Genomic DNA, 22,283 nt, shown 5'->3' with positions numbered 1-22,283 from the left:
TCAAGGACGCGGCCCTGATGCATATTTATTATAGTAAAATAGAGAAAGAGGAGAGAGAGCAACTCAGGTACACACTGGAGCGCATTCTTGGGCGTGGGACAAGAGGAGGGGATAAGGAGGGGGCGTGCTAAAGTTTTTTTTTTTTGGTGCACGAGAAAAGCCGCTTATTCATAACACTCCCAGAAGCAGGTGTAGGGCAGGCCACCTAGACACATGCGTTGCATTGTTCTTAAATTAAAATCTACACATCGAGACCAAGTGGCTTCCGGAGGAATTAATTGCACCGGAAAATGGTTTCGCAATGTTAATTGACATTAGATGCGCTTCTTTTGTTCGCCCGCATCTATACTTCCCCGTTGTGATTGTCGAGACGCACTAGTTAGGTGCGATCGCAAATGACTTGACATAGATAGCGGTGGTCGCAGGTAAACACTTTCTTTCTGAAAAATAGAGGAAGAATTGAACACGATGACTGACCAGGTAAGGTGACATACCTTTTTTTTCTTTTTTCTAGCATCACCTCGCTGTTGACGTGTGCCAAACGTGTTCTTTAAGTTCAGTAGGCTATATTGAATTATTACACACAATTGCGGTTTAGGCTACACATTCTCTTTAGTGGAACGACTCTAGAAAAGAGCCTCGCAATAAGTAGGCTAGCATTCTAGAAGCACGCGGACACTTTTATGTTCACAACTCACTCTATCCCCCTCGTCTGTCGCCTTCAAAAGATGCGGACACTCAGTTGTGAAATGTACAGTATGTAGGACCTAAATCAATTGAGTCTTTTTTTTCTCTTCTCTCTTTTAGAATAAATGAATCTTAATTAGTGTTATTATTATTATGCTGCAGTATAATTACTCTAAATGTGGAATTCCAACACTGCAATTGAAATGTGAACACCGGTGGGTGAAATAATAATAGTGGGCCTAATGTATTGCACTTTAAGGGAAACACCATAGTAGCCTAGAAGCAAGAGTAGGCTAATTGACGTTTTACAGTGATGATATTAATATAGAAATATAGCAACACCGCATTGCCTTTACTGTACTGTAATATGTTATTGCCTCGGTTTCTGTGTTTTACTGTTTAACCTAGTTATCACCTGTCAGTCGGGGTGAGATTAACTGATGACATGCCCCCCCCCCTCTCCTTGACCATGATTAATTAATTAGACCCTCTCAATTAGTCTAATTGGTTATGTGGCTGAGTCCAGCAGTCCTCCTCCCTCCCTCCCTCCCTCCCTCCCTCCCTCCCTGTGTGTCACTGAGAGGAGTGGAGCTTCTAGCTCAGCCACAGGCACACCTGCTGGTTGCTGGCTCACAGCGTGAGGGCTCCACCTAGACTAATTGCTGTATTAATATTGATGGAGGTCATCTGACTGACCTTGTGCTCCATACACACAGAACGCTCGCAGCAATGCTTTTGTTTAAGGCGGACTGTTGGCAGTGTTATCCTAAGCGGCCCTTAGTGTTGTTGAAATCAGAGGACAGTGGTGTGTGTGTGTGTGTTGCATATGCACACACCAAGGTTTACGTAGGCTTAGGTGTTTACTGTTTACGTACATAGAGCCCACACAGGATGCACAGTTTACTGTGTGTTACATGCAAGGATGGGAGGGAGGAGGGGTCATGGACATTCATGTTTTGACCTACTTTCTGCTAATGCATCCGAGAGTCCCATCAGTCACTAAGCTGTGCAGCAGGGTTTCCTAGCACTACACAGCTGATTCAAATCATTAAAGGTGGGTTGTTTGGATCAGCAGTGAAGTCATAGGGTCTGGAGTTTGGGAAGTCCTGCCGTACAGTACCACCCCTTTTTACATAGTATATTAACTCTCTCTCTCTCTGTGGATCTCTCTCGGTCTCTTGCTTCATCTCGCTCCCTGCCTCTCCCTCTCTCACACACACACACGCTCGCTCGCTCGCTCTTCCTCTCTCTTCCCATCCTTGTCTCTGTAGTAGAAGGCCTGCTGTATCAACTCTTTGTGTAACACTTCCTCTCCTGTGTTAACATGCTCTCAGCTCCATTCTCACGAGGGTCATGTCCATTGGGCTGTGTACTCACTACCATTCTCGTCTCTCTCAGTACAGTATGTTTCTCACCGCCGCTCCCCCTCTGAGAAGAGGAAGCACACCTCTACCAATCAAGCACCAGCTGAGGCGGGAGGAGGCCGTATCAGAGGACCATGACTGGATACCAGGGATTGACGAGCCGGCCACGCTGCCAATCAGTGACGCCCTTTGCCGGGATGAATCATTTAGTCAGGCGTCGGAGGGGTGTCATGGGAGTGCTATAAGGATCGTACTACTTGGGCAGAATGGGGTTGGAAAATCGGCACTCTCTCTGGCCCTGGCTGGACTGTCAGACAGCTCACTGTCTGTGGACTCTGAAACAGCCTGTGGTAAAGTTATTCTGTGTGTGTGTGTTGTGCATGCTTGCGCGTTGGAATGGGCGTGCAGTGTGCACATGGTGTCTACTTTATGTCAATGACCTAATATCAGCTGCCACAAAAGAGCAACACCAATCTGAGTCGTGATATTGAAAGTTACTTTCCCCATTTACTTACTGAGTGCACTCAAGGCTGAGCGATAACGAGACCAACCGCCATTCGCCAGTGTCATTGTGCCGTCTTGAAGGCCAGGGTAATAATAACACCAGTCGTGGGCCAAATACTCAATCAATCAATGCCCCAGGAAAGTGATGGGCACACTGCTCTGTAGGAGGGGCTGCCACACACATGTCATGAAGAGGCAGTCCACACAGGATGTAGATCATAGGCTGCTTGGAGAGTCGACTTGTTTTCAAGTGTAAACCTCAATGTTTTATGTGGGGCACCCTTGTGTATCCTACAATAACCTTGTCCCAGATCTGGGACAACTCCTCAGGCTGTCATTGTGTAATAATACCAGGTATGGGCCCAGGTTAACTGGACCAGTCCAAATGGGCTGAATGACTTCCCTGTACTGTGTATTCACCTCAAAGCATGTATGAGCTTGTGTTTTGAGTGTCACTATGTTGACGTGTGTGTTTGTGACAAGCACGTCTGTTTCCAGGAGAATGCTACGAGCGCACGGTGTCAGTTGACGATGAGCAGAGTTCGGTCACCATTTATGACAACTGGAAACAGGTGAGCTATTTATGGCACACGACACTGACATTCTATTCGTGTGTAATGTGTTGTGCCACCTCTCTATATATACTCTCTTGTCTTGGTCTGTCTCGTTCTCTCTGAATGCAATTCCCTCTGCCAGTATTCCTGTTCACGCTGCTGCATTTGAAATGGAAATGTGTTTGAAAAATAAATAAATGAATAGGATCTCTAAAATGTCAGGAAGTGTGCGTAGGGTTGCAGAATTCCGGGAACTTTTAAATAAAAATCCTCGGGCTTCCAGAAATGCTGGTTGGAGGGTACCGGATTTCCAATTGATTCCCTCCTCATTCTGGAAATCAACCAGCCGGAATTTTGGGGAAACCGGGGAATTTGTTGAATGTTTAAAGGATTGTTCAACCCTATGTGTGTGTGGCCACCTCGAGGCAGTGGCAGACCGGTTTTTATATTATCCCTTTTTATTGAAAAGAAAATAGAAATGGTAACTTACAAAATGTTTAATTGCTTTCATTTGCTGCAGATATTTGTAGGGCGGTCATGCCAGTTCTTCTCTTCATTACATATTACAAACAGCATGAATGTGTACCATCCTCTCTATAGGCAGAATTTGAATGCGCTTTTAATGAGATGTTTTGTCGTATTCAGTGAATTATAATGAGGCTAGAGGAGCACAGCTGCTCTGAGGCTCATCTGTTGTGTGGTGTGTGTGTGTGTGTGTGTGTCACTGAGGATTTCATTATGACAAAGTACACTGTAATAGTTTAATATTAACCATGTGATGGCCTTCTGTGATGATGGTGCAGTCAGTGCAGTGCTATGTGTACAGCCACGTGACCTAGGGCTCAATTCAATCCGTATCGTGGAAGTTCAGCACTGTAGCACGATTGGAATTTTAAAGGTCATTTTGGATTGAGTCGAACCGTGGGAACGTTGCCTTTTAAATTTCAATTGAGCTATAGCACTGAACTTCTGTGATACGGTTTGAATCGAGCACCGATTCTGTCTCTCTACCAGAAGTCCAGAGCCCTATGGTTTGAGGAGTTAGCGATGTTACTTTCGTCAACTCGGGAGAGCAGGTCTAGCTCAGGGCCGACTCCATTAATCCTGAATGAAGTTGTCTGAGTCGCGAGTTGAGCGCCAATAAAATCCGATTCCCTCGCAAAGATTGCGCCATCTTCCCCTTCCTTTGAGGAAGATGAGCGATTACATATTTTATTCATCAAACACTTTTTACGTAGGTATTTTAACAACACTATAAAAACAGTCACATTACACATTTAGTAAAGACCGAATGCATTTGAAACGTCGCGCACAGTAAAACGTTTGTATGACTTAATACAATTATTGTGTCGATGGGAAGAAAGGGAGGTAAAGGTGCATTGATAAACACACAAGACGGCATTAACCTTTTACTGCAGTGGGCTAAATCAGGGTCACACAGAGTGATTCTTGGTAGTCTTATGAAATCTACTTTGAAACGAAAGTATACACCTCACTCACATGGTTATGGGCTTTAAAATAAGAAACCTGTACCATGTCAGATCTAGAGTTGAAATATTAAATTTTGAGTTTGCATCTCAATACGACACGTTGTAACAAAACTGTTTGACATAGAAACACTAGATTTGATTAACTATGCAATTATGAAAAATATTCATAACATTCCACCCATGAGGCCACTAGATGGCGCTTTTGGTCATTGACTGCAGGAAAGGGGTCTACCAATAAGTAATAAAATAAAGAAAGCCCTTAAAGTTTGTTTCACACACTAGCCTGCTGAATATGCAAGATCGTTTTTCTTTCATTTCGATTTTGGCACAAATTCAAATGTGTCACTGACTCGCCCATGGATTGAAGGTTCAGCATTGTCTCAATGAAGAGTTTGGCGTTCAACTAGCCACATGCGACATGCACACGCAGCTACAAGCGATCGGTGGATGAGCGATATCCACCATCGTAATATGGATGAAGCCTTCGCTGGAATGTGAAGCTAACTGAAGCTGGCTACCTTTTACAAAAACCCTCAATAGATCTAGCTTGCATTGTAGGATACCCCTCAGGAGTCCTCCTTGGTTTACCGAGTCTGAATTATTTAAACCTAGCTCAGGGGAACTCCATTTTAAAGGCCTTTCTCTATCTTTCACTTCTTTAACTGTCTGATCTCCCTTTCTCCGGTACCTCCTTTCTCCTTTCTTTCCTACAGCTGTGTCATCATCTCAAAATCCATCTCCCCCTCTCCTCTCTTTCGTGTTCTCCCTGTCATACTCAGAACTGACCCCCTTTTTTTTTTGTTCAAGTTAACTCTCCCTGAAAGTCAATTACATTTGTTATTCTCTGCGTGCTAATGCAAGCGCTGGTATTAAGCCATGGCAACATAAGCAGGCCGGCGGGATTTGGAGCCGCTCCAGCCCAGCAGCGGCCGAGAGCGAGAGGGGACTGGACCAGCTCCCTCTCCCCCAACACACACACACACACACACACACACCCTCCTTTCACTGCTTATGCTTGCGCCACGACACGCTGCCCATCAAATCAAATGACCCTTGACACTGACAGGAGCAGCAGAGTAGAGCAGTGTGTATGTGTGTGCAATGACCCCGGAGGATTTTGACTAGCTCCTGAGTCCCTAGCTAGTCCCCTATTCCATGGGTGCCCCACCCTCCCTGGGTTACCATGGTGACCAGTGGACTGAACAAATCCTGCCCCCCTCATGGGTCAAATCATGTAGAAGCATTGGGCTACAAAGCTTCTTGCTCCCCGGGGGAAAACACTGGTTTTATTCTAGCTTCATGTACAGTACCTCTTCATAACCCCGCTAATTATAGTTGGGTGTTTTTATCAGATTAAAAAAAGAATCAACAAACAGATAACTGCTGTGTATGGTTCCTTGATTCCCAGCTGATTCACACCAGCTGCTACTCAATTTGAAGCTTCCATGTCAAAGCAACCGAGTCTCACACTAGGCAGCCCTCACAGCCGTCCAGCCACATCACCATAGAAGATTTCACTGAGTATACACACACACACACACAGCGGCTCTCCGAGTTTCTCTTCAGCTAGCCATGGGACTTGGAGTGCTCTTGACGTCAGGCAGAGAATAGCTTAAATAAGTCATCCAGCTTCCTAAAATAGCCAGTGCCTGCTTGGCTGTGACCTGACAGGCCGAGGATTTCCTCTGTACATGTTACATTTACTGTACCATGGGTCGTTCTCTGTGTACACCACAGCCAATCAGCATCTATCAAGGTCAATGGGAGGAGCCAAGGTGTTTTGATGGCTGTGGGTTGACTCTCTAGTACTTCCTCTCTCTAATAACAGGCTAGTTTCACCTGTATTCACCACCAGGATTTCTCCATGCTGGAGGTCTGAGCCAGCTGTGAGTGAATGGATATCAGCGTGGAGCCATTAATTACTACACAAGTCAGCCTCTCAAAATACACTGTCTGTCTGCTGGAGATGTCCATAATTATTTAATAGTTATTAAATAGTTATACTAGAAAATCCTGGATGGAGTCTGAGGTCAGTTGTAGTAAGCAGTATATACGCTACATTACCAAAAGTATGTGGACACCTGCAAGTCGAACATTTCATTCCAAAATCATGGGCATTAATATGGGGTTGGTCCCCCCCCCCCTCTTTAATGCTATAACAGCCTCCACTCTTCTGGGAAGATTTTCCACTAGATGTTGAATTGTTGCTGCGGGGACTTGCTTGCACGAGCATCAGCCACGAGCATTAGTGAGGTCGGGCGCTGACGTTGGGACGATTAGGCCTGGCTCGCAGTCGGCGTTCCAATTCATCCCAAAGGTGTTTTGATGGGGTTGAGAGCTCTGTGCAGGCCAGTCAAGTTCTTCCACACAGATCTCGACAAACCATTTCTGTTTGGACCTAGCTTTGTGCACGGGGGCATTGTCATGCTGAAACAGGAAAGGAAGTTGGAAGCACAGAATCGTCAACAATGTCGTTGTATGCTGTAGTGTTAAGATTTCCCTTCATTGGAACTAAGGGGCCTAGCCCGAACCATGAAAAACATCCCCAGACCATTATTCCTCTTCCACCAAACTTTACAGTTGGCATTATGCATTGGGTCAGGTATCACTTCTACTGGCATCCTCCAAAACCAGATGGTGAAGCGTGATTCATCCCTCCAGAGAACTCATTTCCCCTGCTCCAGAGTCCAATGGTGGCGAGCTTTACACCACTCCAGCCGATGCTTGGCATTGTGCATGGTGATCTTAGACTTGTGTGCGGCTGCTTGGCCATGGAAACCCATTTCATGAAGCTCCTGACAAACATTTATTGTGCTGACGTTGCTTCCAGAGGCAGTTTGGAGCTCGGTAGTGAGTGTTGCAACCAAGGACATAAAATGTGTATACGGTTCAGCACTCGGTGGTCCCATCCCATTCTGTGAGCTTGTGTGGCCTACCTCTTCACGGCTGAGACGTTGTTGCTCCTAGACGTTTCCACTTCACAATCGCAGCACTTATAGTTGACTGGGAGGTCAGTGTACAGGTATTTGTGTGGAGATATTTGTCTTTACAGTGATGTGTATATTTTTTAGACTGCACTGTTGTGTAGTTATGTTGACCGGTCATTCTGTTGCTCTTTGTGTGTAGACTGGTTGTTGTGGCTGGTCATTCTGCATTTGTTTGTGTAGAGAAGTCAGTCTGCATCGTTGTGTATATTTAGCAGTCTCTTGTTGTGCGTATTTGTGTAGTGAAAGATCAGTCTATATCGTTGTGTATTTGTGAAGGGAGGTGGCAGTTCTGCGGTGTTGTGTAACGCGGTCAGTTTGTGGCATTGTATATTTGTGTATGCAGAGCAGTCTTGTGTGTCTGTATAGTGCGGTCAGTATCTGTTGTTGTGTGTCTATTCTACGTGTGTGTGTGTGTGTGTGTGTGTACGGCCGGAGCTAGCCTCTATAATGTCAGCCCGGAGGGGTGTGGTGCCTCTGCAGCCCCAAGAAACCAACCCAGCACTCAGCTCCACTAAAGAGTTACATCCAATGATCAGATTTTGACTCCTCAACCAGAGGAAGGTCTCTGGGCCAATCTATCTCCGCTCCTCTCTCTCTCCCGCTCCATTCATCTTTCTCTTGACCTATTTTATTCTGACGATCTGGACCCTGGACTGATAATTGTTTTCCTCTTGTTTAAAGAACGACTGAACTTTCTAATTTGGCCTCGTTTCCAAGCTTGGTCATTAACAAATGCTAGCGGCCATAACTGAAGCCAGAGAGGAGGAGGAGGAGGAGGAGGAGGAGGAGGAGGAGGAGGCGACGCGAGCCATAACTGAAGCCAGAGAGGAGGAGGAGGAGGAGGAGGAGGAGGCGACGCGAGCGGGTTTACTCCGCCAAAAATCATGTTGAGCAGATCATGAATTATTAAGCGAGTGAGGAGTTTTTTGTATGGGCGGCAATGAGCGGCTTACGTCAGGCTTATTTGATCTAATAGAGTTTTCGTAATGCTGAGGTTGTTACGAGGGTATTGACATAAGTGTGATGCACATGTCATCCCGGCAACCTTGAGGAAAAAAACACTTTGAGAGTTGCCCCTGTTGAAATTCGAGAAGGTCTATTCATATTCATAAGGCTAGCATAGCATCTCACTCTCCGTTGAATGCAGGCGGTTGATGTCAACACCCCCCTCAAATATTCAAGAAAGTATTCAAATAATTAGATGTGTCAACCAATCCAAAGAGAGGAATAGGCGGGAGCTTGAGAAGAATCTAGTCATTCTATCCAGTGTCACTGCTGAAGCCAAACGAGTTGTCTTACGGGTGTTGTTTGATGTGGGTGTTTCTTGGGTGTGTCGTTGCCATTTAAATCACAACAAACAAGGACAGTCGTGAGTACAGTGAGCTAAGGTAATCCAAGATGGCTTTGTTATGGAGAGAACAAAGTTTTGAAGTTGAGGACCTTTCCCCTCCTTACTATCTCGCCATCTCAAGATGGTCAGCTACATTTTAATCATTTCGCGGACGCTCTTATCCTGAGCGATTTTACAGGAGCAATTAGGATTAAGTGCCTTACTCAAGGGCACATCGGCAGTATTTTGACCTAGTCGGCTCAGGGATTGAAGCCTTCGGTTACTGGCCCAATGCTCTTAACCGCTCATCTACCTGCGGCCCTAATTCAGTTCTATGTGTAGGCTAAGGCCTGCGCTGACTTGGTGTTTAGCCAAGCTGACGGCAGCTAGCTAGCATAGCTTGATGATCGCTGCAGGGTTAAAAGCTTCAAGTTCCTAAGCGTGCACATCATTGAGGACCTGAAATGGTCTTGCCACACTGACATTGTGGTGAAGAAGGTGCAACAGCACCTCTACAACCTCAGGCGACTAAATCAGTTGGTCATGTCCCCTAAGACCCTCTGCAGACGCACCAATGAGAGCATTCTGTTGGGCTGCATCACCGCCTGCTATGGCAACCGCTCCCACCCTCAACCGCATGGCTCTCCAGAGGGTGGCGCAGACAGCCCAACGCCTCACCGGGCCCACGCTGCCTTCCCCGCAGGACATCTACGACAGCACCCGGTTTCAAAAAGGTCATTAAGATCATCAACGAAATCCATCACCCGAGCCACGGACTGTTCACTCGGCTACCATCTGACAGACCGAGACCGTACAGATGCATCAAAGCCAAGACGGAGAGACTAAAAAACAGCTTCTATTATCAGACTGTTGAACAGCCATCACTAGCCGTCTACCAAGTGATGCACACTCACTCACAAAAAATGCACACACAAGCTTTCACACACACCTCATACTCATGAACACACACAGATGCACACACACACACACACACAGCCAATGCTGCTGTCCCATGCTATAGAGACATTGAACCACTGGTCGCTTCCCGTTTCTCACTGCGTATTTAAATATTGTATCCCCGACCATGGCTTATTCTAATATTTCTACCACTGTACATTGTATTTTTGTTACACTGTTTATACACGCAGCATATGTAAACTCGGCAAAAAAAGAAACGTCCATTTTTCAGGACCCTGTCTTTCAAAGATCATTCGTAAAAATCCAAATAACTTCACAGATCTTCATTGTAAAGGGTTTAATGCTTGTTCAATGAACCGTAAACAATTAATGAACATGCACCTGTGAAACAGTCGTTAAGACAATAACAGCTTACAGACGGTAGGCAATTGAGGTCACAGTTATGAAAACGTAGGACACTGAAGAGGCCTTTCTACTGACTCTGAAAAACACCAAAAGAAATATGCCCAGAGTACCTGCTCATCTGCGTGAACGTGCCTTAGGCCTGCTGCTAGAAGGCATGAGGACTGCAGATGTGGCCAGGGCAATAAATTGCAATGTCCGTACTGTGAGACGCCTAAGATAGCGCTACAGGGAGACAGGACGGACAGCTGATTGTCCTCAAAGTGGCAGACCACGTGTAAGAACACCTGCACAGGATCTGTACAGGATGGCAACAACTGCCCGAGTTACACCAGGAAAGCACAATCCCTCCATCGGTGCTCAGACTGTCTGCAATAGGCTGAGAGGGGCAGGTCCTCCTCAGACATCACCGGCAACAACGTCGCCTATGGGCACAAACACACCGTCGTTGGACCAGTGAAGAGCAAAAAGTGCTCTTCACTGACGAGTCGCGGTTTTGTCTCACCAGGGGTGATGGTCGGATTCGCGTTTATCGTCGAAGGAATGAGCGTTACACCGAGGCCTGTACTCTGGAGTGGGATCGATTTGGAGATGGGGGGTGCATCATGGTCTGGGGCGGTGTGTCACAGCATCATCAAACTGAGCTTGTCATTACAGGCAATCGCAACGCTGTGTGTTACAGGGAAGACATCCTCCTCCCTCATGTGGTACCCTTCCTGCAGGCTCATCCTGACATGACCCTCCAGCCTGACAATGCCACCAGCCATATTGCTCGTTCTGTGCGTGATTTCCTTCAAGACAGGAATGTCAGTGTTCTGCCATGGCCAGCGAAGAGCCTGGATCTCAATCCCATTGAGAACGTCTGGGACCTGTTGGATCGAAGGGTGAGGGCTAGGGCCATTCCACCCCAGAAATGTTGGAACTTGCAGGTGCCTTGGTGGAGGAGTGGGATAAAATCTCACAGCAAGAACTGGGGAAATATGGTGCAGTCGATGAGGAGGAGATGCACTGCAGTACTTATTGCAGCTGGTGGCCAGACTGTTACTTTAGATTTTTACTCCCTCCCCCCCCTCCCCCTTTGTTCAGGGACACGTTATTCAATTTCTGTTAGTCACATGTCTGTGGAACTTGTTCAGTTTGTCTCAGTTGTTGAATCTTGTTATGTTCATACAAATATTTCCGCATGTCAAGTTTGCTGAAAATAAACGCAGTTGACAGTGAGAGGATTTTTTTTTTCAGAGTTTATTTATATACTGGATTCTTGACATAGCTCTCTCCTAATATAACTACTGCCGTACATACCATTTGTTAGTTTATCTTGTGTACATATGTATAGATTGCATCTTGATACTGCTGCTTTTTGGGTCTGTTAATTGGATTCGTTCCTGCCATTCTTCATTTCTTGCCTTTTTTCTTTGTAATTTTCTTTACATTTGAATTGTGTTACATTTGACTGCGTTGTTCGCTCGTAACATAAGCATTTCACTGCACCACTTTAACACCTGCTAAACTGTGTACGGGACCAACACACTTTGATTTGTAAAGACATGTTACCGTGGAAACGATATCAATGCCCGGTCTTGAGTCAGCGCAGCTGTCCAGCAACACAATATGCTAGAACTGGCTAGTTTGGTCTCGAGACTTGACTTCATGACCAAAACTATCCTATATACACTTTGTAGTAAAAATTTTACACTACAATAAATGTTTCTGACTCATCCATGCCACATAGACCATTTTCAAATGGAGAAGTTTGTTTTCAGGGGCAGTTTCTCTTTTAGTCCCTGTTTGTGTTCCAGGAAAGGGTGGGGGTGTGATTGTGTGTTTTTAGATGTTTTGAGGTGACATTTCTGAACTGAGTTCACACTGTCAGCTGCTTTACTTTGAGCTCTAACTCATCTGGTTTCTCGTAAAGAAGTGGCTTTAAGGCAAATAGATTTATAGTGCTACAGAGTTTTAACACAGGACACCAGAGGAGAATACAGGTGATGACACTGTCTGGGAGGCATTATAAAGGGATTATATTATACATGTCAGGTTGCTGTTGATGGCTTTTACTCAGGAGTTGAATCATATATGGTGACGTACGCTAACTGACTCTCACAAGCTCGCCTAATGTTTATGGGTGTGTGCATGTGAGAGGGTAGTGTGTGTGTGTGTGTGTGTGTGTGTGTGTGTGAGTGGAAGGCTGCATGCCCTGACAGATGGCTGGGGCCACAGCAGTGAAATGGAACAGAGAGGAGCTGACTGACTAAAGGAGGACAAACGCAGTGTTGAGTTAGCAAGCATCCCTCTGATGGAAAGCCCTTTTACGTTGTCACAGTTACCCTGGAGAGCTCTCCGTCATGACGCCGCCAATCGATCTGCGACGTGGCCGTGTTTCTCTTCGCTGCTAACAAAGATTAGTGTGTGTGTGTGTGTGTCTCTCTCCACAAAGCCTGGTAGTTCTGCTCCCCCTCCTCGCCCCCCCCCCCGCGCCCAGCCCAGAAGGTGACAGGTGGCCAGGCTCACTTCCGTGCCGCTAGCTCCCCTCTCCTCCAGAGAGAGATGGAGTGGGTTCCGGAGACCATGGATTTCCTGCTGTGGGGGTGCAATCCTCTTTGGCTTGTGGGAGCTGTGCATTTTATAGGCGGAGACTCTCTCCTGAGGGCTGAAATTCATCTTCAGGGTCGTGTGGATGTAGGGCACACAGACAGAACAGACACAGGCTGGCTATGGTGGGTTAGGAGAGGGGGAGGGGCAGCTCTTCTCCTGTGTGCCTGAATGAATCTGAGAGGCCTGTCCTTCAGAGCCAAAGCGTACTATAAAGGCCACGACTAGAGGGAGGGAGACATTAATGGAAGCCCAGAGAAAAGGGTCAGAAGCCAGTTCACAAGGGTACCATGTGTTGTTTTGGATTTGGGACAAAGCCCCTGTCAGTCCACTCAGCAGAGTACGTAAATACAAAAATGCACATCCGACAGCGACGAAGTGTGTATCATTGTCATTTAATGTCTCTCTCTCTCTCTGTGTTTTGGTGTTTGTAGGACCTGTCCACGCTGCAGTGTGAGGTGGTTGTCCTGGTGTTCTCTGTGACAGACAGGAGAAGTTTCCACCGCACCGCCCAGCTCCGCCTCATCCTCAGGGAGTCGCTGCCCCACACTCCCATCATCCTCGTGGGCAACAAGAGTGACCTCGTCCGCTCTCGGGAGATCAGCACAGAGGGTAGGGAGAACGCCCTCGTTATACTGTAAAAACACACTCCATTATCACTTGAGCGCTCCAGAGTGTTTTATAATGTACCTCCTATCAATCTACTGGTCTCTCCTTTCCACCTTGAACCACCATTCCCATGTGATCGCGTACAGTGCATAGAGATAATGCAGTATTGCATAAAAATGAATGCAGTACATACTTAGTCGATGCAATGAACCAACCATTTTCATGTTTAAACCGGCAGAGCCTCATAACATTCAGCACAGTATGGCTCCCTCCCTTTCCTTTGAATATTGGTGTCTGCTTTCTACCCTTGTCCTCCGTCTGTCTTTCGTCATGGCCCATCTAATCTGTGCCTCTGTGTTATGCCATTTGTCACCTATAACTGTATTTCCATTTGAGAGCCAGAGAGACAGTATCTGTGATCACCAAAAATCAATTCCTGGCTGCTGTGAGGAGCAATATGGGAAGAGAAATGTTTCCCATTGCCACCTCCTTATGGGAGAAAAATGGACCCATGTAATTGTTACCGAATGAAACCATAAGCAGCAGTTTGGCGCGGTGATACACTGCGAAATGGCTTCCAGTGGATTGAAAAGCACACATTCTCTAGGGCCAGGGAATTATGTTGGCTACCTTTTTTTAAAGGTGGACCATTGTTCCATTCTGACATGATGCACAAAGCTGATTCTGGAACCACATGAATCTAGTCTAGTGGAAATGCCTATGTCTATATCTCTGTAACCTCGTCCGTAATTACAATGCAAAACTCAGTCACATAGCCTACAGTAAGCAACAGAAAATAGGACACCAACCCCCAGTTGTTGTTTTCCTTCTATTATTATCCCATCATACCTGTTCACAATTAAAGCAGTGACCTCTAACTACTTTTATAAACTGGGTGGTTCAAGCCCGAATGCTGATTGGCCCACAGCCATGGTATATCGGACCGTATACAACGGGTATGACAAAACATGTTTATTTTTACTGCTCTAATTACGTTGGTAACCAGTATTTATAACCGCAATAAGACCCCTATGGCCAATATGCCACGGCTAAGGGCTGTGTCCAGGCGTGGCATTGTGCGTCGGAACAGTCCTTAGCCGTGGTTTATTGGCCCTATCGCACACCCCCCTCGGGCCTTATTGCTTAAGTATACGTGTTTACGGACACGTAGCTCTCCCTCCTATCTCATCCCCTGCAGGGTTACTTCAGCTGTGTGCCTCGCCTCCCGTTCTGTGTTGTTTTTTTTGGAGGCTTCCCCCACTTTATTTGGATGATCTCTCTAGCGCACAGGGCTATCACTATCTTAACGTGTGTGTGTGCGCGCGCTTTTCATGTGTACCTCTGCCAGCACACACGGGCACGCACACAGACTCGCACTTAAAAGTACCAGCTGCCAACCACTTTCTCGCACCTCTCCCTACTCTCTGTGTGGTGTGGGTGACACTGCTTGGGCCGTGTGGAAAGCTGTGATAAGGGGGATGAACCGAGAGGAGAGATGCCTGGGATGGCCATGCTACAAGGGCTGGTGCAGGAGTATGTGAATAAAAGTGATTGAGTGGGGATGGTTGTGTGTGGGTGTGAGACCTATTGTTTTGGGTGAAGTCTTTTTATTTTAGAATAGGTTGTCTAGCCCACCATAAGACATGGAAGGGTGTGTGTGTCTGTGTTGTGCATGAACTCATGCTCAGTCATGGGTTCGGCATGCAGTCAGCGAGATCGAGAGGGGGGGAAAGGAGAGAGGAGGGTTGTTCTTAGGATACTGCTCCTTACCCATGTGCTCAGCATGTTCCCCATCTGAGAGAACTGCAATAATGATGTGGTCATTGAGATGCAAATGCTACATCTCTTACCTCTGCATTCTGAGTCCTGATTCCCTGACTGATATTTAAGCCCGAGTAAGGAAGTGAACTTGCCTGGCTGGTGGACAACTCAACATTCATATTGTGCTTGAGGTCTTAAAATGTATTGATGGAATTAAAGTGACATTTCTTTCTCTCTCCTCTCACAGTATACATTATGTTTTTCGTTCATCTTCTCAGCGAGGGTGAAGCTGTACCGTCTTTGTTTACACAATGTTGTTGCTTTGATATCTGCCCGAGCTGCTCTTTGCATGTCGTCGCTGACTGATGACAACCTCGCCTCCAAAACAGAACATTTTCAGGAAATGTAATAAAATTACCATATTTTTTTTCTTCCATTAACTAACCATTATGAAACCTCGGAAGCTATTTTAAATACATGTTATTGATCCTCAAGTCAATAAATGTAAAGAAAATTGGCAAAAAAAAAAAATTGAGTTGCGACGTTTTCATCGTACAGCGACTGTGTGCTGTCTGTATTCTTTCCCTCCTTCTTTGAGTGCAGGGACAATCTTTCCCTCTCTCTCCGCTCCTCCCTGCACCTCTCTCCCCCTCTCTCGCTCACCTTACCTTGTCGCATCCCTGCTCTCGGAGTCTGCTGTTGGAGTGCTGTGAGGGACACAGAAGCCCTGCTGAGTCATAGAGAACAGTGGCCAACCCTCACATCTCCACGTCAGCCAGAGCCAGCCACAGCCACCGCCACACTATGTTCTCATGTTGCTCTCACCTCATTGTGGCTCATCCCTGCCTCAGCTCAGCTCCATTCAATTCAATGTTATTTTCATTTCACTCTTATCAGGTTGAGGCGCCAGTCAATCCGTTATATGTAGTAGATAGTAGGATAAGCCCAGCTGATCTGATCAGATTTGATCCTTTCCACTAAACATGGCTTATCATGGTATCTCTATTCTCTACATCCCCACCCCTCTATCTCTCCCTGTTCCAGAGGCCCACTCCAGTGCCATGATGTATGAATGCCAGTATCTGGAGCTGTCTGCCTCCCTGGACCACGGCACCACCGAGCTGCTGGAGGGAGCGGTGAGGGCTGCCAGGGGTGACTGCGTGGGGCCGGGCTGGACGGAGGGGGACCCTGGGGCGGGGCGCAGGGAGAGCCTGACCAGTAAGGCCAAGCGCTTCCTGGCTGGCCTGGTGCCGCGGTCCTACGGCCGAGGAGACCGGGACAGGGGTCAGTACAGGGAGATGAGCAGACACCGGGGCAGCAAGATCCTCCGACAGAAATCGCGCTCCTGCCATGATCTCAGTGCAATGTGACACATCAGACAGACCGAGAGAGGAGGTGAGGTGTGTGAAAAGGGGAGGGGGAAAAAATCAGAGGAAAACAGAGGATGGGAGATGAGTTATGGAGGGAAAAAGTGGGACGGGGGATGGTGAGAAGTGTAGCAATGGAGAGGGAGGGGCCGTTAGAAATGAAGCTGTACCTTAGGGAACGAGAGTGCGAGAGCGAGAGGTGAAGTCATTAGAATAGCAGGATGAGATGAATACTAGTCGACTCATTATGCAATGTAGAGGGGGGGAAAAAACAGTCACATTGGAGAAAGAATCAAGTAAGAAAAAGGGGATTGGAAAATGATTGTGCAAGATGGAAAATAATGAGTGTCAAATACACACACACACACACACACACACACACACACACACACACACACACACGAGGCACGCACTGTCTAATTACGTAGAGACTGATAGAGATCTAACGTAGACCTAGGGCTGTATTCAATCTGGATCGCCGGAACGTTCCAGATTGTGTGCTAGAAAATGTATTGGTCGTTTCCAATTAAGCCGACATATGCAGCGTTGACCGTGAATACGCGTCAATATGCGATACGGATTGAATAGAGACCCTTATATAGTCCCTGTTTTAAAAGCATGCTGTTACACTGTGAATAGAGTTGCAGAGAGAGGACTTGCCCCTGTAGGCTCATTATTATTATTATTATTATTATTATTATTATTATAATGGCTTGTATTCCCTTATTGGCCGGTAGCTACGGTATACAACCCCCCTCCCCTGCGATCGCCAATGCAAGGCCCTTTATAAAAGCCGTGCACTTTTTATACTGTGGGTTTTCATGTCGATTTTCATGTTTGCTGCATAATCCCTTTAAATCAGGTATAGATTTGGGATGTATTTTCTTTTTCTACCGCGACCCCACAGAGACGAGAACTTGGTTGGAGCGGGTCATATTACAGTAGCTATTCTGAAAGTAAATGTAGACTCAGGTCTTGCGGTTATATAAAATCTGGCCACCTATTCAACTTTCCACTGACTCCATGGTAAACATCCCTGCACTCAGTTATGATCCTATAATAGGGCCTGGAGTTTTTCCTCACCCGGAAAAACTCCAGGCCCTACCTATATATATGCAGCTACTGCAGAGCCTAGCGATAAGTAAATAGCTCTAAATGAAAAGAAGCAATAGTTGTAACTAGGGCCCAGAGTTTTTCCTGTTCACATGACTTGAAAACCTAATCAGGGAAAACTCTGGTCCCTATGTGTAGACACAGACTGGCAGAACCCACTCAACTAACTACTGGCTGAGTCAGAGCACGTTGGGTTGCTACAGGAAGATCGACGAAGATGAGGGTTGAGGAGATGACAAGAGAGACTCAACTACCTGTGGCTGTTTCATGTTAGATTGCTTTTTGTGTGTTTTTTTTTACCTGCTGAAATTGTATACACACACTACATACATATAGGACATTTGCATATACGGATAACTACCAAAATAAAGGAAACACCAAGATAATAGTGTCTTAACCTCTAGCGACGAGCAATCCCGTATCCGGGAGCGTAATCATAGCCTCAAGGACATTACCATAACGCAACGTTTCCTATTCATGAAAATCGCAAATGAAATGAAATAAATATATTCAAACACAAGCTTAGCCTTTTGTTAACAACACTGTCATCTCAGATTTTCAAAATATGCGTTACAGCCAACGCTAGACAAGCATTTGTGTAAGTTTAGCATAGCATAATGCTATGCTAGGCTGTGCTGGCAGCAGGCAACATTTTCACAAAAATAAGAAAAGCAACCCAATTAAATAATTTACCTTTGAAGAACTTCAGATGCTTTCCACTCAGGAGACCTCCAGTTAGATAGCAAATGTTCCTTTTTTCCAAAAATAATATCCTGCTTGGCTGAGAAATCGACAAAAATATTTCAACTATAATGCATTAGCATAACGCAACTTTTTCTATTCATGAAAATCGCAAATGAAATTAAATAAATATATTGTCTCACAAGCTTAGCCTTTTGTTAACAACACTGTCATCTCAGATTTTCAAAATATGCTTTTCAACCATAGCTACACAAGCATTTGTGTAAGAGTATTGATAGCTAGCATAGCATTAAGCCTAGCATTCAGCAGGCAACATTTTCACAAAAACAAGAAAAGCATTCAAATAAAATAATTTACCTTTGAAGAACTTCGGATGCTTTCAATGAGGAGACTCTCAGTTAGATAGCAAATGTTTTTTCAAAAAGATTACTTGTGTAGGAGAAATCGCTCCGTTTTGTTCATCACGTTTGGCTAAGAAAAAAATCAGAAAATGCAGTCTACAACGCCGAACTTTTTACCAAATTAACTCCATAATATTGACAAACATGGCAAACGTTGTTTAGAATCAATCCTCAAGGTGTTTTTCACATATCTATTTGATGATAAATCATTCGTGGCAGCTGTGTTTCTCCTCAAAGCAAACACAAAATACACGCAGCTGGAGATTACGCAATAATTGCAACGGAGGACACCAAGCGGCCACCTGGTAGATGTAGTCTCTTAAGGTCAATCTTCCAATGATTTGCCTACAAATACGTCGCAATGCTCCAGACACCTTGGGGAAACGACAAAGTGTAGGCTCATTCCTGGCGCATTCACAGCCATATAAAGAGACATTGGAACACAGCGCATTCAAAATCTGGCGCACTTCCTGTATGAAATTTAATCTTGGTTTCACCTTTAGCATTAGTTCTGTGGCACTCACAGACAATATCTTTGCTGTTTTGGAAACGTCAGAGTGTTTTCTTTCCAAAGCTGTCAATTATATGCATAGTCAAGCATCTTTTCGTGACAAAATATCTCGTTTAAAACGGGAACGTTTTTCATCCCAAAATTTTAATAGCGCCCCCTAATGCATAACTGGTTAATAGGGCATTGGGCCACCACGAGCCGCCAGAACAGCGTAAATGCGCCTTGACATAGACTCTACAAGTGTCTGGAACTCTACTGGAGGGATGTGACACCCTTCTTCTACGAGAAATTCCATAATTTGGTGTTGATGGTGGTGGAAAATGCTGTATCACTGAGCTCTTCTAGCCATGGGAGCCAAAATAATGGTCATGTATAAAAATGTGCATTTTTATACTAGCCCAATGTTGTAGTCGAGTCACTAAACCTCGGGAGGTCGAGTCTCGAGTCCCTATGGCTGAATTCGAGTCCAAGTCACCAATGGTCGAGTTACGTCCAATTTATAATAGGTCTTATTATGCAATTGTTTCTGGTCACCACCAGATGGCAGTATATTGTCACTCCCTCATGTGGAAACCCAACTAATTTACTATTCATCACTACCTCACAAGTTCTACTCAATACCTGGGTTTCACTACTTATTTACTATATAAATTAATGGTAAGTCAGGCTCTCAACTACTTGTTTGTTATCGACCCACTGACATTTGTGTAGTTTTTATTTATTTATTGCAGAGTGAAAACTAAAGGGAGACTGGCTATGGGATGCAGGGGGGAAATTGAGAGGGTAGAGCAAGATGACAAATTCAAAGACTGCCTACTTTTCTATAGTCTAGGAGAGAATCAAATAGCTAGACTGTTGTTTTACTATTAAACTCAATACTATTGTTTTCAATTTGGTAAAGCAGACAAAGCTAAATAGTAGGCTGGTGGTTACAGGGAAGCAAGAGACACTTGCGCGATGTGTAGCCTATGATCGGAGCCGGAGTGGAGCCTGACTGCCCACAAACATCGCTTGCTCCCCCACAGCTCACAAACTGATGTAGGCTGCATGTGCCAGGTGTGTCATGTCCTTCCCACTGCTAGAGAGCAGAGTGCTCGCTGCTCTGCACACCTAGTGCCACTTATATTCTGCGTCTCATTGTAGCCTATCCAGTCCAAGTGCAACGTTACAAGAAGGCGAGTCAGAGTCAACAATGGCATCCTGGTCTCAGATAATTTTGTATTATTCTATATGTAAATCCGAGACTCCCCATTTAGTGTGCTATGTATGGTATGTATTCATTTTTGGATGCCCATCCAATTCATATGGTATGTTATGAATTCCAATTTGTTGTGGCTAATGTTAGGTTAAAGGGTGAAGGTTATGGGAAGGGTTAGTTAACATGCAAAGTAGCAAGTAGTTAAAGTTGTTAAAATGCTAAAGTTGTCCATGATGAGATTCGAACACGCAATCTTTGAATTTCCAAACTTTTGCATTATGCACCCACCCATCCACCCCGACCAATCATCATCCTTTCATTTTTGCCTTAAGTAACCTTCTGTCTTATGTAACCATACCTAACATATCATACTAATTTGAGTGTCTCAAATTTACATTTGTTACGTCTAGTCTTTGAGACCAGGCTGCCAATGGTCGAGAAGTTGAGTCCAAGTCCAAGTCACCAGTGGTCGAGTCCAAGTTGAGTCACAAGTCATGAAAATGGACTCGAACTACAACACTGACCCTAAGCATGATGGGGGATATTAATTGCATTATTAACTCAGGAACCACACCTGTGTGGAAGCACCTGAATTCAGTATACTTTGTATCCCTCATTTGCGTAAGTGTTTCCTTTATCTTGGCAGTTACCTGTACATGAACTACCATAGAACAGAGCATTACTGTGGGGGCTGGCCACACAGGCAAACACAACCATAAGCGTTCTGGAAACGTTGCTTGGATGTCTTGTCCGCGTGTGGCAACTACATTGACATACATTAGCTACACATGCTCACTCATTTGTCACTGTCTATTATTACACACTTGTCTTTCGAAAGATAATAAATTCATTTTGTTTGACGTCCTTGATGAGTGTTATATGTTCTTGTCTCATTTGTTTCACACACTAGTGTTAAACTAACACAGGGATGGGCAACTTTGATTGGGGTGGGGGCCACAACAAATATGAACTCATCTTGCGGGGCCACAGTGGCTCTACTTAACTCTCTTACTGTAACTAAATGCATTATACCAGTAGCCAGATATAGTCTTTTGGGGGCCCTAAGCGAGACTTGGTTGGTTCCCCCCTATACCTCGCTGGCAAAACATTTTACTGGCCCCTGTCTTGAAGGCGGAGAATGAATGTCTACACATTTGCCATGGGGCTTTGAGGAAATGTTGCATCTTTAAAGCAATTTTTTTGTATTCTACACATTTTGCCATATGGTGGTGATTATTTTCTCTCAATTTTATACCAAATAACATGCAATTCTACTAAATCTGCCATGGGGCAGACAGAAGTATTAACATTGTACAGCAAATTGTCTGCAATTTTATCAATTTTTGCCATTTTAAAACAAATTTCCTGAAATTCTACACATTTTGCCATAATTTATGCAACGTTAATATGAGATCTGAGTGAGGATGACTAACAACATCAATGGGGTCAAGAGGTCAGGGTCCTGGTTGGTATTCAGAATATGATTACTACAAGTGTAGCTAGCTATACTAACTTACCAATGCACATCATTTTTGCTGAAATGGCTAATTGAGTGACTGTCAGGGACTGAAATTGGAAAAACCGCTGATCCACAGCCAAATTGCACCTTGTGTATTCTAACGCTCAACAGTAAATTGAGACCCCGACTGAGCCCCCAGTTGCCCATCCCTGATCTAATCTTTAGTAATGGCTTTGTAAAATAAAGTCATCCTAAAAGCGTATTCTGTAAATATTATAAAAAGGCCATTGAGGGCAGGTATGTGCCCTAGTTACATTTTCTGCTGTGTCAGTTC

The 22,283-nt window shown here is 45.1% G+C and overlaps 1 protein-coding gene across 1 annotated transcript; it reads left to right on the top strand.

Annotated features, from left to right (window-relative positions):
* Positions 1 to 188: 188 nt before the first annotated feature.
* On the top strand, positions 189 to 16,919 carry LOC115102769 (GTP-binding protein REM 2-like). Its single transcript, XM_029623047.2, has 5 exons — positions 189 to 480; positions 2,086 to 2,401; positions 3,054 to 3,127; positions 13,263 to 13,440; positions 16,243 to 16,919. The coding sequence occupies exons 1-5, from the start codon at positions 469 to 471 to the stop codon at positions 16,566 to 16,568; spliced, it is 906 nt and encodes a 301-aa protein (XP_029478907.1). The 5' UTR covers positions 189 to 468; the 3' UTR covers positions 16,569 to 16,919.
* The last annotated feature ends 5,364 nt before the right edge of the window (positions 16,920 to 22,283 follow it).

Source organism: Oncorhynchus nerka, linkage group LG20, assembly GCF_034236695.1.
Source record: "Oncorhynchus nerka isolate Pitt River linkage group LG20, Oner_Uvic_2.0, whole genome shotgun sequence".
Classification (NCBI taxonomy): Eukaryota; Metazoa; Chordata; class Actinopteri; order Salmoniformes; family Salmonidae; genus Oncorhynchus; species Oncorhynchus nerka.
Note: the sequence above shows the minus strand (reverse complement) of the source record. Positions and strands in the feature narration are given on the sequence as shown.

Coding starts and splice junctions, on each gene's coding strand:
- LOC115102769 (XM_029623047.2), top strand. Junction 2,402..3,053: donor GGACTCTGAAACAGCCTGTG/GTAAAGTTATTC, acceptor GTCTGTTTCCAG/GAGAATGCTACGAGCGCACG. Junction 13,441..16,242: donor TCGGGAGATCAGCACAGAGG/GTAGGGAGAACG, acceptor TCCCTGTTCCAG/AGGCCCACTCCAGTGCCATG.